Source organism: Hydractinia symbiolongicarpus, chromosome 9 (assembly GCF_029227915.1).
Source record: "Hydractinia symbiolongicarpus strain clone_291-10 chromosome 9, HSymV2.1, whole genome shotgun sequence".
Lineage (NCBI taxonomy): Eukaryota > Metazoa > Cnidaria > Hydrozoa > Anthoathecata > Hydractiniidae > Hydractinia > Hydractinia symbiolongicarpus.
Window position 1 is genome coordinate 26460333 of NC_079883.1, and position 17353 is coordinate 26477685.

At 38.2% G+C, this 17353-nt stretch overlaps 3 protein-coding genes across 3 annotated transcripts; 1 reads left to right on the forward strand and 2 right to left on the reverse strand.

Annotated features, from left to right (window-relative positions):
* Window positions 1-6557: 6557 nt before the first annotated feature.
* LOC130657888 (uncharacterized) lies at window positions 6558-8853 on the reverse strand. The gene is made up of 3 exons (XM_057460878.1): window positions 8397-8853; window positions 7328-8353; window positions 6558-7226 (listed from the first exon to the last, which is right to left on the reverse strand). The coding sequence occupies exons 1-3, from the start codon at window positions 8851-8853 to the stop codon at window positions 6841-6843; spliced, it is 1869 nt and encodes a 622-aa protein (XP_057316861.1). The 3' UTR covers window positions 6558-6840.
* A 1011-nt stretch (window positions 8854-9864) lies between these two features.
* On the forward strand, window positions 9865-11494 carry LOC130657890 (uncharacterized). The gene is made up of 3 exons (XM_057460879.1): window positions 9865-10393; window positions 10433-10595; window positions 10675-11494. Exons 1-3 carry the CDS (start codon window positions 9865-9867, stop codon window positions 11492-11494), a joined length of 1512 nt encoding a protein of 503 aa, XP_057316862.1.
* A 3880-nt stretch (window positions 11495-15374) lies between these two features.
* Window positions 15375-16805, reverse strand: LOC130657891 (uncharacterized). Its single transcript, XM_057460880.1, has 2 exons — window positions 16016-16805; window positions 15375-15967 (listed from the first exon to the last, which is right to left on the reverse strand). The coding sequence occupies exons 1-2, from the start codon at window positions 16803-16805 to the stop codon at window positions 15375-15377; spliced, it is 1383 nt and encodes a 460-aa protein (XP_057316863.1).
* Between the last annotated feature and the right edge of the window lie 548 nt (window positions 16806-17353).

Below are 17353 nucleotides of genomic sequence, written 5' to 3' on the forward strand. Positions count from 1 at the left end.
CCTACAAAGGCAGAAAAAAAACTCTTTCTCTGATATCCTCATGAAAGACATGACATAAAACTTATCGATGACAAAACCAACATGATCGGTGACTTGAAGGACATCAAGGCGCAGCTATGGAAGGAAAAACATGCCTACCTGCGTGAAGGATTCAAACACCGCAGGGATATAGATTTCTGCAGTAATTAAGAATAGCGTTCTCATCCTCCAAAGACCAGTGTTCATACTTTTACTAGTATGAAAAGAATGTTATGTTTGAAACAAAGGAAACCAAAACCGTTAAGCACGTTTGAGGTAGCGTTCTTGCCAGCCTCTGGCAAATGTATATAGGTTTGTCACGCCCAAGACATGGGATAGGCCTTGACAATAAGAGAGTCAAGATTTTGTATCCAGATAAAGGATACTGCATGGCGGCTATTGTTTTCACTATTCAAAGGCGTACAAGCCCCATAGCGAAGGCGGAGAACTTAAGTTTGTCTTTTGAAAAGACTACCGAAAATATTGAAATGAGATTCGAAGGAAACGCTTCCGAGTATGAGATACTTTGTGTCAGTATATTACCACAAGAGGCTGCCCATAGATCTCTCTACGCGATTTTTGAAAATGAAGTGACAAAACAGTTGGCTGTTGTGATAACACTTGTATGATGACGATTGGTTATTGATAATACAGGTTGTAAACCTCTGAAGATTTTGCATGGTATTAAAAAACTTCCCCTTTTGCAAGGATTCTCCTAAAGAAGTACATTGAACAGGAGAGAGGAGTCGTAAAAAAGCTGCATAGTACAGAACAATAATTACCAATGCATACAGACAAAACACATAACAAATAGGAAATTCAAACTGAATCACATAGGCACACATAAAATAAATAAAACTTATTATAATAAAACTATCCTTAAACGGATAAGTTTTAGAATAACCTATAACGAATCAAATGAAAACAAAAGCAGGCAACGATTTGTGCACCAGGACTTGTGAACCTGACTGTAGCTTTACACGTGTGAAGGGTGGGGTGATGTGTGAAACCACTAAGATAAGATAAGAATATCAAAACCCCTTGCAAAGCTTCTTTTAAAATGACTTAGGGCAGTAGGATCTTCACTCCTGAAGGCAAAGTAAACAAACCCTACCGCCCTACTGGACTAGGGTAACAAACCCAAAAGTTAAGAAAAAGAACCTAGCCCCTTGCTACGCTTCTGAGAGAATATCAAGAAAGAGAAGGCATTGAGCAAACTCTTATATCATGGTAAATTGACCGACAATGGATCAGCTGGGTAACTGCTAGGGGAATTATTTCCCTCCCCCATTTGTTTTGGCTTTAAAGCAAGTTGATGTTTGCTAAAAAATATTATGTAACAGGCGGAGTTGTTCAAGTGAGATGAATAGACTATTAATGCAGCGGTCGTTGCACTAGAGCTAAGTGTTTTGGTGATCTTTAACAAAGGCACCTAAGTGGTTGATGGTTGATGAAAAGCTCACCGGAAATTGGAAGAATAAACAGGCAAACGACAGCTTAGGACTAATGATTTCACTAGTGGGGATAATAAAGAGGACTCTGATGACAACCGAGGCCAAAGTCTTGGGACGACAATTAACGCTTTAAGAATGGAGATGCATAACAGCTGCTACCTTTATTTATTAAACCGGTGTGGAAGTTGTTTGCTTTTTGCTTGCTTTCGGTTTCTAAAAGGTCAACTGCAAGTTGTGGCAATGATGTGATTGGATAAGGACCGTTATCGGCACAAGATTTTGAGGCTGCAGATTATATACCTGAGATATGCGGTCTTTTAAGATTCTGACTGTTGTTGGACTGGACTCTTTGGACCATTGCAAATAAACTCTGGCAAACCAGATGTTATTTTCGTGCATATGTCACCAAGTTTGCGTGCAGTTTTAAATGCGGATTTCTTGGAAAAACCGAAAGTTTTTAAACAATATGTAAAAGACCTGGAACAGTTACCTGTAGCACCCACTTCTACAGCATAAAAATGTGGGACCAATTGGAACTACTTATCACTTCGACTAAAGAGGAGTATTTAGATAATTTTGTACGGTGCCAAGACTGCATATTCTCCTCACAAGGGCAGGTTAGTTGGATGAGAATAACAAGCTAGGAAAAGTTGGAATGCATTACAATCTCTGGTCTTAGTGATGTTACAGCTATATGGTCGGGGAACAGAAATGATGAAAAAGCTATATGTACCTGCTTTAACAAAGGGTATCTTATACAATTTACTTTTCGGAGATGGCGTAATTTTTGAGAAACTCTTGTTTGAAAAAAACTCGCGAAGAATGTATTCGTGTAAAAAAGTAAATCGGCCTTGAGAAAGGGCAATCTTGCAAAAACATAAGACATGTGCTGTGGTGCATAATTGTTTTACACACAAGGTCCTATCTGGTGCACTGAAGTGCGAACCTTCAAACATGTTTTGCTGCTCAGGCCAGCTCTATCCACTCAGGAAACAAAATAATGGAGAAGAAGAACCGTGCATAAATGCTGAGCATGTGCCTGTGACAGTTGCTTGGTGAAGTAAAAAAAGATTTGCCTAAATCTATGTAATAAGGCTTAATGAAAACATGCCTACCTGCGTGAAGGATTCAAACACCGCAGGGATATAGATTTCTGCAGTAATTAAGAATAGCGTTCTCATCCTCCAAAGACCAGTGTTCATACTTTTACTAGTATGAAAAGAATGTTATGTTTGAAACAAAGGAAACCAAAACCGTTAAGCACGTTTGAGGTAGCGTTCTTGCCAGCCTCTGGCAAATGTATATAGGTTTGTCACGCCCAAGACATGGGATAGGCCTTGACAATAAGAGAGTCAAGATTTTGTATCCAGATAAAGGATACTGCATGGCGGCTATTGTTTTCACTATTCAAAGGCGTACAAGCCCCATAGCGAAGGCGGAGAACTTAAGTTTGTCTTTTGAAAAGACTACCGAAAATATTGAAATGAGATTCGAAGGAAACGCTTCCGAATATGAGATACTTTGTGTCAGTATATTACCACAAGAGGCTGCCCATAGATCTCTCTACGCGATTTTTGAAAATGAAGTGACAAAACAGTTGGCTGTTGTGATAACACTTGTATGATGACGATTGGTTATTGATAATACAGGTTGTAAACCTCTGAAGATTTTGCATGGTATTAAAAAACTTCCCCTTTTGCAAGGATTCTCCTAAAGAAGTACATTGAACAGGAGAGAGGAGTCGTAAAAAAGCTGCATAGTACAGAACAATAATTACCAATGCATACAGACAAAACACATAACAAATAGGAAATTCAAACTGAATCACATAGGCACACATAAAATAAATAAAACTTATTATAATAAAACTATCCTTAAACGGATAAGTTTTAGAATAACCTATAACGAATCAAATGAAAACAAAAGCAGGCAACGATTTGTGCGCCAGGACTTGTGAACCTGACTGTAGCTTTAACGTGTGAAGGGTGGGGTGATGTGTGAAACCACTAAGATAAGATAAGAATATCAAAACCCCTTGCAAAGCTTCTTTTAAAATGACTTAGGGCAGTAGGATCTTCACTCCTGAAGGCAAAGTAAACAAACCCTACCGCCCTACTGGACTAGGGTAACAAACCCAAAAGTTAAGAAAAAGAACCTAGCCCCTTGCTACGCTTCTGAGAGAATATCAAGAAAGAGAAGGCATTGAGCAAACTCTTATATCATGGTAAATTGACCGACAATGGATCAGCTGGGTAACTGCTAGGGGAATTATTTCCCTCCCCCATTTGTTTTGGCTTTAAAGCAAGTTGATGTTTGCTAAAAAATATTATGTAACAGGCGGAGTTGTTCAAGTGAGATGAATAGACTATTAATGCAGCGGTCGTTGCACTAGAGCTAAGTGTTTTGGTGATCTTTAACAAAGGCACCTAAGTGGTTGATGGTTGATGAAAAGCTCACCGGAAATTGGAAGAATAAACAGGCAAACGACAGCTTAGGACTAATGATTTCACTAGTGGGGATAATAAAGAGGACTCTGATGACAACCGAGGCCAAAGTCTTGGGACGACAATTAACGCTTTAAGAATGGAGATGCATAACAGCTGCTACCTTTATTTATTAAACCGGTGTGGAAGTTGTTTGCTTTTTGCTTGCTTTCGGTTTCTAAAAGGTCAACTGCAAGTTGTGGCAATGATGTGATTGGATAAGGACCGTTATCGGCACAAGATTTTGAGGCTGCAGATTATATACCTGAGATATGCGGTCTTTTAAGATTCTGACTGTTGTTGGACTGGACTCTTTGGACCATTGCAAATAAACTCTGGCAAACCAGATGTTATTTTCGTGCATATGTCACCAAGTTTGCGTGCAGTTTTAAATGCGGATTTCTTGGAAAAACCGAAAGTTTTTAAACAATATGTAAAAGACCTGGAACAGTTACCTGTAGCACCCACTTCTACAGCATAAAAATGTGGGACCAATTGGAACTACTTATCACTTCGACTAAAGAGGAGTATTTAGATAATTTTGTACGGTGCCAAGACTGCATATTCTCCTCACAAGGGCAGGTTAGTTGGATGAGAATAACAAGCTAGGAAAAGTTGGAATGCATTACAATCTCTGGTCTTAGTGATGTTACAGCTATATGGTCGGGGAACAGAAATGATGAAAAAGCTATATGTACCTGCTTTAACAAAGGGTATCTTATACAATTTACTTTTCGGAGATGGCGTAATTTTTGAGAAACTCTTGTTTGAAAAAAACTCGCGAAGAATGTATTCGTGTAAAAAAGTAAATCGGCCTTGAGAAAGGGCAATCTTGCAAAAACATAAGACATGTGCTGTGGTGCATAATTGTTTTACACACAAGGTCCTATCTGGTGCACTGAAGTGCGAACCTTCAAACATGTTTTGCTGCTCAGGCCAGCTCTATCCACTCAGGAAACAAAATAATGGAGAAGAAGAACCGTGCATAAATGCTGAGCATGTGCCTGTGACAGTTGCTTGGTGAAGTAAAAAAAGATTTGCCTAAATCTAAGTAATAAGGCTTAATGAAAACATGCCTACCTGCGTGAAGGATTCAAACACCGCAGGGATATAGATTTCTGCAGTAATTAAGAATAGCGTTCTCATCCTCCAAAGACCAGTGTTCATACTTTTACTAGTATGAAAAGAATGTTATGTTTGAAACAAAGGAAACCAAAACCGTTAAGCACGTTTGAGGTAGCGTTCTTGCCAGCCTCTGGCAAATGTATATAGGTTTGTCACGCCCAAGACATGGGATAGGCCTTGACAATAAGAGAGTCAAGATTTTGTATCCAGATAAAGGATACTGCATGGCGGCTATTGTTTTCACTATTCAAAGGCGTACAAGCCCCATAGCGAAGGCGGAGAACTTAAGTTTGTCTTTTGAAAAGACTACCGAAAATATTGAAATGAGATTCGAAGGAAACGCTTCCGAGTATGAGATACTTTGTGTCAGTATATTACCACAAGAGGCTGCCCATAGATCTCTCTACGCGATTTTTGAAAATGAAGTGACAAAACAGTTGGCTGTTGTGATAACACTTGTATGATGACGATTGGTTATTGATAATACAGGTTGTAAACCTCTGAAGATTTTGCATGGTATTAAAAAACTTCCCCTTTTGCAAGGATTCTCCTAAAGAAGTACATTGAACAGGAGAGAGGAGTCGTAAAAAAGCTGCATAGTACAGAACAATAATTACCAATGCATACAGACAAAACACATAACAAATAGGAAATTCAAACTGAATCACATAGGCACACATAAAATAAATAAAACTTATTATAATAAAACTATCCTTAAACGGATAAGTTTTAGAATAACCTATAACGAATCAAATGAAAACAAAAGCAGGCAACGATTTGTGCGCCAGGACTTGTGAACCTGACTGTAGCTTTACACGTGTGAAGGGTGGGGTGATGTGTGAAACCACTAAGATAAGATAAGAATATCAAAACCCCTTGCAAAGCTTCTTTTAAAATGACTTAGGGCAGTAGGATCTTCACTCCTGAAGGCAAAGTAAACAAACCCTACCGCCCTACTGGACTAGGGTAACAAACCCAAAAGTTAAGAAAAAGAACCTAGCCCCTTGCTACGCTTCTGAGAGAATATCAAGAAAGAGAAGGCATTGAGCAAACTCTTATATCATGGTAAATTGACCGACAATGGATCAGCTGGGTAACTGCTAGGGGAATTATTTCCCTCCCCCATTTGTTTTGGCTTTAAAGCAAGTTGATGTTTGCTAAAAAATATTATGTAACAGGCGGAGTTGTTCAAGTGAGATGAATAGACTATTAATGCAGCGGTCGTTGCACTAGAGCTAAGTGTTTTGGTGATCTTTAACAAAGGCACCTAAGTGGTTGATGGTTGATGAAAAGCTCACCGGAAATTGGAAGAATGAACAGGCAAACGACAGCTTAGGACTAATGATTTCACTAGTGGGGATAATAAAGAGGACTCTGATGACAACCGAGGCCAAAGTCTTGGGACGACAATTAACGCTTTAAGAATGGAGAAAAAGCTATATGTACCTGCTTTAACAAAGGGTATCTTATACAATTTACTTTACGGAGATGGCGTAATTTTTGAGAAACTCTTGTTTGAAAAAAACTCGCGAAGAATGTATTCGTGTAAAAAAGTAAATCGGCCTTGAGAAAGGGCAATCTTGCAAAAACATAAGACATGTGCTGTGGTGCATAATTGTTTTACACACAAGGTGCAACTGGATTTATTGCAAATTTTCCAACGTTTTAAATTGATAGGTGAAGGTAGAACATTGAAAGTAGAAGTTAGGCAGAAAGAAAGCAAGTTTGGTGGCATGGCCAGAATGGATTTCCAGGACAGGTCATTTCGTATGTAAATGTTTGAGGGTGTCAAGATAGTTCTTGCATACTGAAATATCGGGTGGTTGATTTATTACAGGCATGTATTCAATGAGCGATTTTTTCTGCTTGCGATCAGAAACCTTTCTATTGAAAGCAGTCCAAGACCCCAACATTGGTAAATCAGGTTCACCGTCAGTAGCAGGCAGACCACTTGCTAATGACCACGCTACATCTCTGCGAAAGCTTTCTTCAAGGAGCTCTGTGCCTTCATCATCCTGATAAGCGGGAAATGCAAGAGGATCCGCTCTCGCACCAAGATGATATTCTTCAATATTGTTAGTAACAATTTCCTCACAGGGAACTAGTTCTTGAATTGTTGATTTCGTTTCATGAAGAATGCTGTCACCTGTAATAAATCAAAATTAGGGTATTTAATTGTTCATAAATCTGGAATCTGCTGAAGTCTATACATCAGAAACAGAATCTAGAAAATCTACAAAAATTTACCTGGAATAAATGGCTGAAACAGTGTGCTGTTCGTATCATGAGTGGTTCCAACACCGGTAAGAGTTTCCTGGCGGCCATCATTGTTATCAATGGTCGAATGTAGAGGGTATCCTTTCACAAAACGTTTGTGTACTTCAATCTGAGCGGAGGACCATGCATCATTGTATTTTTTGATTTCATTGTACGAAATTGAATGGCCAAGATTGTGAAGATGTGCGGCTGCCTCTTTACTACCAGTAAGTCTGTGTATTGTCAGTCCTAGCATGGCTTGTTTTACATTCTTCTGGCGAGTGATTAGCGACTGCCAATCTGATGCTATTGACCAAATCTTATTGGCAATGTTACTTGACTGCGTAATGGCATAACCTTCATCATTGGTCTTAAAATTCGGATACATCGTGGCATATATAATATTGTATAATTCAGGCATCGGGCCCTTGTTGAAGTCTGCGATCATTTTATCAGGAGTTTTTGGTAAACTTTCTGGCTCTCGCTCTTTGACTTTGCTCTTGATGAAATTTGCAAACGAACGAATGTGATCCATATCCCTCAGTCCATGGCCAAGCAGTGTTGCAACGCTATACTCGCAGGGATTCATGAGCGCCGAATGAACAATAACGTATTTCCCTGTTGTAAAAAAATCAATCTCAGATCCAAATTGCTTCACCAATTCTCTCTTCAATGACACAGTGTGCATGAAAGCAGGCTCTAAGTTATTTTCTTCGCATATAACCTTTATGTCTGATAATAACTGGTGGAGAAGATATGCCTCCTTCTTCCCAATTACTTTCCATCCAACTATTCTGAAGAACTCTTCGATTATGAATTGCTTTTCTTTGTCTTTCGAAGATTCTTGTTCTTCTTCAATACTCGAAGGCTGGTTTATTGCATACTTAAGGTAACAGTTTTTATGATAATAAATATCAATGGCATAAAGATCAAAAGACTGTCCACCTTTCAATACCTGCAGTCTTTTTGCAAGCCTCGTGAAATCGGCAAGTCGGTTTAGAAATAAACAGCTCAGTCCTTGCATGAATCCTTTGACGAGAGCTTTCCTGTTCGCATCTACCAAGTCCAGCTTGATTATATGATCCACCGTCCGTTTCCCTTCTTTCATTACAAATAAAACAAATTTGTTTTCTTTTTTTGGCTTCTCTTTGTGATCTTCTAGTCTGAACATCACTTGTTAGATCCTCTGATTCTTGTTCGAGAACACTTGTCTTAATTTCTCCGTATCTTTTCCTGTAGTTTTCCACTTTCGTTCCAAATGTAATACTACAATTTTTATGAGCTTTACCAAATGCTTCAATAACATCACCAATTCGCGAGTGAACATAACGAAAAGAGAAATACTTGTCATTTCGATCGATATCAATACAGTTCCATTCTTCTGCAATCCTCTTCAAGTTCTCCCATCCTTGCTGTGAAAAACTTTTTTGGGAATCTTTTTGCGAAAAAGAACCATCACATAATAAACATTTTTCACTTGTTTGTTCAAGACTGAGAAATGAAGACGATAGGGCCATATTCTTTCATATTTTTTGAATGTGGTGAAACAATCGAACTCGACCAGCACATAAGCGATCAAAAAGAGTAATGCACGAAATTGTAGAGAAATGTAAATGATATTCCCATAACTAACAAGCAAGTTCATTCATTCTTTCAAACTTCATTTTCTCACCTAACATAACTTCGCTTTGTCGTCACAACACCGGAATGATCTTCAGATGCCCCGACTCACATTCATATCAACTCTCAATGGGGGTTTTCCTGTTATTCTATAATATCCATTATGTTTTACGAGTAAAGATATGAATAGCGGTTGTTTTTAGAATCACGTTTTCGAGAATTTCTATTTGAATAGCGCAATTCGAGTAACAACTTTCAAAAAGTAATTTCGTGGTCGCTGCGGAGGAGGAAAATTTCAAATATGTAGCAGACTAATAAAACTGTATATCATTCAAAAGGTCTTATTTAGCCGATGCCAAATATGCCATTTTTAAGTTTATATTTTATACCGTTCACGAGTTATCGCAGGATTTGTGCACAATTTTTGCCGCATTTGACGCCATCAGTCACGTGACGCCGGAAGTTTTCCCGGAAAGGTATTCGGTGGTTTTTTGAAGCTTCCTACCTAATCTATCAGATTCCACAATAAAAAGTTAAATTAGGCATTTTGTTAGATTGCTAGACTATATGCCCTGTCTAATATAATCAAATTCTTTTATGTAAAGTCAAAATACACATATGTAATACATAAAGTCTAATAATTTATATACATCAAATCTTCTTTATATAAAGTCACTTTATCATATTATATAAAGTCAAAACTAAAACTGTAATATATATGAAGTCCTAAATTATTATATATAATATATGTACAAGGCTAATTTTAATATGCAATGTCTTATATTGTCCCGTGTAAAGTCAAAACATTAAAGTCAAACTAACGATAACTTTTAACAGATAAAAAGGGAGGGGGAATGGAAACCAACGCAGGTCACTGTGTGCAGGGTCATAAACATGTGCTATGCAAGATGGCGGATCAAATTACGATCGAAGAGTTCTTACGAGATTTACCTTCCCAAATTCGTCTTGCAAGACGACAGCTGTTTTCAAGTGATCTCAACGCATGTGAGTATTTGTACCGACGGACAGATGAATATCTTACAACACTGCAGGTGATAAGAAATCGTTTCGAGGAAGGAAATGTAAGAGGTACAATCAATGACATTGTTATCAATTTAGATCAAATTGTTTTTGAGATTCAAACCCTTAAAAACCAATTCGACCTACAAGTAAGTAATCATGATCCGACACCAGCAGTTGCTAGAAGTAGCTGCCCTAGTGAGAATACAGGAGCTAATGGGAGACCACGAAAAATTGTGGGGAAAAATGAGTTGGAACGTCTGTTTTCAATCCATCGTTCATGGAGCAAAGTGGCTGAAATCATAGGTGTCTCTAGTAAAACTATATCAAGAAGAAGAGTTGAATTTGGAATGAGCATTTCGGAAAGGTGTGGAGAACGCCAGTTTTACACCAAAATTAGCCAGGACAATCTCGAAAGTATTGTTCAATAAGTACTCAATACTTTACCGAATGCAGGGAAATCATATGTGATAGGAGCTTGTAGATCTGGGAACATCAACGTACAACGCGCACGAATTAGAGAAGCTATTGTTGCAGTTGATCCGGTGAGTCGAGCATTACGTAGAACCATCAGCATTGTACGAAGAGCATATCATGTGAAAGCTCCTAATTCGCTGTGGTGAGCACATTTAAGTCAATTATATATCTCCCCTGTTACTTGACCGACTACTGAGTGAATGAATAAATTTCACTTTTAGGCATGTTGACGGACATCATAAGCTCATACGATGGCGCTTCGTAATTCACGGTGGAATGGACGGTTATAGCAGAATGATAACATACCTTAAATGTAGCACTAACAACCGAGCAGACACTGTGTTTAAATTGTTCGAGGAAGCTATTCGAAAACATGGATTACCATCACGCATACGTGCTGATTTTGGCACAGAGAATGTTGAAATTGCACGTTTCATGTTAAGCTGTCCAGAGAGGGGACTAAATCGTGGAAGTATGATATGTGGATTGTCTGTTCACAATCAAAGGATTGAGCGACTATGGGGTGAGGTTAAACGCAATATCGTTCGCCACTTTCAAAATATTTTTTACTTTCTGGAAAGACAAGGATTTCTTGATCCTTTGAATGAAGTACATCTTTTTTCGTTACACTACGTATATACAGACCGTATAAACGAAGCTTTGAATGAGTTGGTCAGGGATTGGGCTTTCCACCCAATGTCAAGTGCACACAATAAATCGCCTCGTCAATTATGGCACGAAGGTATGACAAGAGTGATCGAAAATGATCCATTGTCTCTAGAAGCCGCCCAAGTGCAAAGTTGGCATGACTATGGCATAGACGAAACTGCCCCTCTGCCAGAGATAAATTCCGACAACGATGTGGAAATTCCAGAGACACTGTCTCTTTTATGTCATCACCATTCAGTGATTTTAGGAACTCTGGTCAATTCATTACACGATGACGCAAATGAAGGTATCGACAACTATCTACAAACTGTCGAATATGCACAAGGACATGCCAATGATAGTTGCTGCATAGGCATAGGCGAGGGCAACTGAAGTTTTGTACATAAAGATCAGTGAACAACCTCGTTCCCAGGGCTTTTGGAGGTTTTGTTATTAGAACACTAATATCTCTGGAGGCCTGGGAACGACATTGTGTAGTGATAACTTTTTGTGTAAAAAATGGAAACAATAATGAAAGTACGGAAATAAAAGCTTTAGAGTTTCGACTTTATCTACTTTTCCCAGTCCTTCAATTAAAACGCTTTCACTTCACAGGGATAAACGCACATTTCGTTGTTTGTTTTTTTTAAATGAAAAAAATCTTTGTGAACATAATAGAAATATAATATATCACAGTAAGGTATACATAAATCGTATAAACGCGTGCTGTTTAAGTATTTTCAAGGCATATAGGCAAATGTCATCAGAGCCTTTTTTTAAAATAATGAACATAACAATAAAAATCCATACAAGGGTGGAAATGTCAGATCAGTAAACACCTTTTTTATACACATGTAAAACTTTTCGATGATCCTTTTCCCAATGAAGCATTGATAACATCACAGAAACTCTCATAAGATTCAAAACTCGAAGGTAACACAAGTTTGTACATGCACGTATGCGCGAATACTCCATCAGAGGGCTGCTCCGATACCTTCAGTGCTCTTGACAATTTCATTTTCGATCCTGTGGAAAAAGCTAAGAAATCTTTCAACGTATTCGGAGTTGCATCTGCTAGATAGCGTCGCAAGTACACAGCTACTTCCGAATTTTTATTTTTGAAACGGAGGTAGTTTAATATTTCTGTAGGCGTTGTAATCTCCGTTCCAACAAACAAATGACAAAACAAATCTTCACACTTTGAAACGATCTCTAGAACATTCAAAGTTTTCAAACCAGATCGAATTTGGTCTAGAACGAGCGTTCTTTTCCCAATTACATCATGGAATAGAATATTCTGTAAGATGCTTTCCTTTGTTTTAATCTATGGAAAAAACATTTACCTTAAAAAGGAAAGAAATTGTTTGCGGAAGAAATATGTGCGGAAGAAATTTTTGAGGATTAGGGCCAAACTGCAAAAATTTCTTAAGATGGCAATTTCACATTTTCAGACCAACTATTCTCTAAATTTGGCAAGTACTTTTATTAATTATTGTGATGAGATTGGAAAACTCAAATTTATCATTTTGTCAGGAGATACAGACACAGATACATACATCAAGTATTTCGGTTGTTCCAGTTTCATTTAATAATTCCATGAAGCCATCATCGGATGTAATATCACTGAAATTCCCATCATTGATTTGGTTCAGCTTGAAAGAAAAAATATATCATCATGCATTTGGGAAACACCAAACTGCTCATATCACTGACAAAATTCTGAAAACAATACAGTAGATTCAAATTCAGTAAGTAAGATTCTGATATTCATAAACACGTTCATTTTTTGTATATGTAAAAACAATAGTAGTACAAACAAACAGTCTTACTAAATCTATATAATGCCTTGTTCGGGTAGTCGCATCCTCCACTGATATCAATGGTATGGTTGAGTTTAAATCTCCACTACATATGTATTTGTACACAGTAGGTGAGAAAAATGCTGGACCGATCCCAGTTAAAACAATAGAATGGGATATTATCTTTCCAACCAAATTCATGATACCAGAAATGGTTATTGCAGCATTCTGAATTGGCATTTTTCGACCAGTCGGACCTTCAAATAATGCTGGTATACCACTTCCACCAATTAAAAGTTGATTGAAAACGTCATTGAAAAACTGCCTAGATACACCACCAGTATCTACTGCTGGTTGCAATTTGTAGCGGATTCTCAGTTGTACTGATGCATCAAATTCAGAATCCTTATAATATGCAAAGGTATCACCCAAAATGTCCTCGGGCTCAACTTTAAATGTTTTAAATTCAGACGTCAAACTTTTTTTAAAGTTTCCAATGCTTCTTGTAATGATGTTGGAACTTTCAATTCTGCTGCTTGCTGGTCGAGCAGATCTTCGACCAGATTCTGGAGCTCATGTACACGGTTGGTCACAGTGGAAGTGGGCGAAGAAGGAACTTGATTGTCAGTATGAGTATCACTAGTACCAGAAGAGGCATTCAAGCTATTACCAAAGCTGAAAATGAAAGAAATCATGTGATATGCCTGCTGCAATCTGGGCATTTATTTCCGTAAAAAAATGTTAATAAAAGATGTATTGTACTCTTAGGTTCCAAATAAACCTAAGTGTACATACATACCAACTGTTCATGAAAATATCATCTCCAGGCTCAAGATCAGACAACGATTCAACATCTGATATTCCTTGCTAAAAAAATGCAAATGATTTGTACAGCTCTGATGACAAAAGAGTCAGTCTTTCTGAGAGATTGACAAAGATCGCTTTAGCTTCAAACTGGCAGCCATTTCTAGTTATAATCATTAAAGGGATCCCAAAGTATTTTTACAAGTTGAATTCATCTGATTAAAAAGAAAAACTTGATTAACATTAAGCAAATATTTTCCTGTAAAAGTTGATTAAACCATTTTGAAATTTTAAATTCCTTTCTGGCTTGGCCGCCGTTACAACCTTCTTCTCCCCTAAAATACCTTTATAGAAGCAACTGATATACCTGTTGTTGTTCCAGCATATCTGTTATCAAGGGTTGTTTCCTTACACTTTCAAATGGTATTTCACAACTGGGTCTTAGCCATATGATCTTTTGAGAAAATAATCTGGAAATTCTGGCTCCATCAAGCATTTGCCTCTCATTGAGGCATGGTAATTGCAGAGAATTACCCACTGCCAATAATATTGTGACACTAAAATAAAAAATAGTACATTCAATAGCACCCTGCCTGCCTGGTCTTTAGCATGATTCTTCCAAAAAAGACAAATATATAACTGGTGTGTGTACCTGATGCTCCAAAGTGTCAAACTGTCAGAAGAGCAAGAGAAAGAGGGCAAGAAGGTTTATTACAACTCCACAGGACATTTTTACAACAATATGCAAAGCTCTATACTTACTTTGGATCGTCTAACAGGTCAAGTTTAGCCTTGAATGAGGATTTCAAAAATTCATGAACTTCACGTTCATCCCAACTTTTATCAAGCTCCAATTCACTACGAATAAAACCTTGCTCCATAAGTAATGCTTTTCTCTCACCTCGAATAATTTTCGTTTCGTTATTATCGGGTAGTAATACCACTTCTTAACGATTTCTGATTCCCCGTGGAGAGTCCACTGTATATATAATACAAATATTCTGCAAACATCAGGATTACGATTATGAGATAACAAGACAGCAAGCTGTGATGATGGAACTGGTCTCTAACGACCCTTGAAGTTAAAATTGTAGAGGTTACACCCTCTAAAGATCAAAACGCAGTGAAAGATCTCCCTTTTTGCAAGAATAGTCTGTAGATTCAGAACTCACGGTAGTTTACCTTTGGTCAACCTTTAACGTGAAAGACGAAACTAGTCAGCTTGCAACTTAATGGAAAAGGTGGGTAAAAATACTGCGAATATTAAGGACAAAAATCGAAAAAGGCACTCCTTTTACGTTTTATGAGATGAGGAGGACAAAATTTATACAAAACTTTAAAAGGAACTGAACCTGCTGAAACTCAATACACGTACGCTCTAGAAGAATGTCCTTAAAGCTAGTGGTCAAAGTTACTTGTGACTTGGATGATTTCTTTGAAACAGTTTGTATAAATTGAGCGGTATGCTGTGGATCCCTACCAGGATGAATCCAAGACAAAGAATCTCGAGATAGCCAGATGTAAAACAACGATCGCATAAATGACTCAGTAAGAGATTTCAGAGTGGAACGCACAGACATTTTAGAAAAGCCGAGGCGACGGAGGCAGATTCTAACTGTTTCGGAACAAAATCCTCTAGCTCCTACTTCAACAGCAAAGAAATGCACAGATTAATTGTTTAATCTCATGACGGAACAAAGTGACGAGTGTTTATCAACCTTAACTCCATGCCAAGTCTCCATGTTCTCTTCGCATGAGCAAATTAATTCAAGGATAATTACAGTTTTGGTCATGGCAGAAGTTAAAGGTGTGTCCGGACGAAGTTGAGTTACAGCAAGATAAGGTGGTACTATTAAGGTTGAATCTAAGTCTGACAATAATCTCCAATCAGAGGCCAGGTGAAGGATACCTTGAATTTTTGAACGCCTTTTGGTGGGAAGACGTTTACCAGCTCGAACAGAGGATATTTTATGACATCTAGATGGTTTTGCTGGCTCATAATCGGATAAGAACTTCTGAATGGCTGTCACTAACACACGTAGAACAATATCGTGGCGGTACGTGAATCTACCTTGTGAAAGGGCTAATTTACAAGCGCCTAAAATGTGGGACACGTTAAAAGAGGGTTTTTTACATAGGGTGCAAGAAGGAAGCGTGTCATAGGTTGCGCCGATGCAAAACGAAGGTAAACATTGTGGCAGAGACAGTAGGTTCTTCCAAGAAAGATCGTATTTAATAAACGAGCACCATTTAGTCCAGTTACCTTGAACATGAAGCTGAACGGCTCAAGCATAATAGATGTCTTCCTCACTGTCCTGCACAACATCTGATACAAGTTTGCGGTAAGAATGGGTACCAATTGCTGGGACACTCTTATGGCTTCTGGTAAGCCATAAGAGTGTCAAGCCTACTCTACCAAACTGTTGGAAACCAAGTATTTTCTTGAACTCAAGTTGACTCTCTGCTGATTTTACTGTTTGATCTACCTTCCAGTGTCCAGCCTTTAAGTCTGCAGGAGAGTCTGACACTAGAAGATCAGCCGAATCTCGGAGGAGAAGATGACCGCTGATCTTAGCAGATTTTAGTATAGAGGATAGACTTTTTAAAGGTAACGGGCATGGCGATGAAGCGGAATACAAACTTATGTTAGAAATAGAGTGATGGAGTCTCAGCCACTTTCTTATGAAGAAAGAAAACTTTTGTTCTAGTGAAACAATACGAGATATCGGAACTTCGTAAATTAAAAAAGGCCATCGTATTCGGGGTATTAGAAGATAATGCAAAAACCACACTTTGTGAATGCCTCTATGGGAAGACTTATCTATGAGTTTGACTTGCTCTACAGCGTTAACAATAACCTGTTGGACAACAGCTGAATCTGACAATGTTGAATTTATCGTCCGGCCAAGAAACTTAACTGGTTTTGCGTGAATAGATGGGATTGGTTCTTGCAGGACACAAAAAGGAGACTGGTCTAAAACTTTTCCATTAGCTATAACAATGCTTCGTGATTTTGAAGGTCTAAAGCCCATTCCAGCCCAATGAAGGGCTGTTAAACAACGATCCAACAAGTTTTGAGTTTGAGGGACACTTGAAGACATTAAAAATATGTCATCCATAAAGGCCTTAACCGGAGGATGGTCTGAATCGCTAGGCGGAACACAACTTTTTAACTCTTCTTCGGCGCACACATATGCAATGATTACATTTATAGATGCCAAAAATAGTATGATTTATAATGTACATCCAATAAAATACATCTAAAGTGTTGGTGCCAGCTGGATGAGGCTGTAAAAGAGAATGACTTGCTCCAGAGGCTGCCATAGTAGGCGTTAATAAGCCTTATCCAAGACTCTGAAACACCATAGCGACGAAGGGCCATGAAAATGAGTTTATGCGGTAAGGTGGGATACGCATTCCCCACATCAAGCCATATTGCAGATAGTGCATTTTTTCTAGACTTGGCGTTTCTCAGAGCAGCCCAGACAAGAGACATATGCTTCCAGCAACCAGGAATGATTGTGAGATAACAAAACAGCAAGCTGTAATGATGGAAATAGTCTACTGACTTTTTTTGAATTGTAGAGGTTACACCTTCTAGAGATCTATTTTTAGTGCAAGATCTCCCTTTTTACAAGGATAGTCTGCA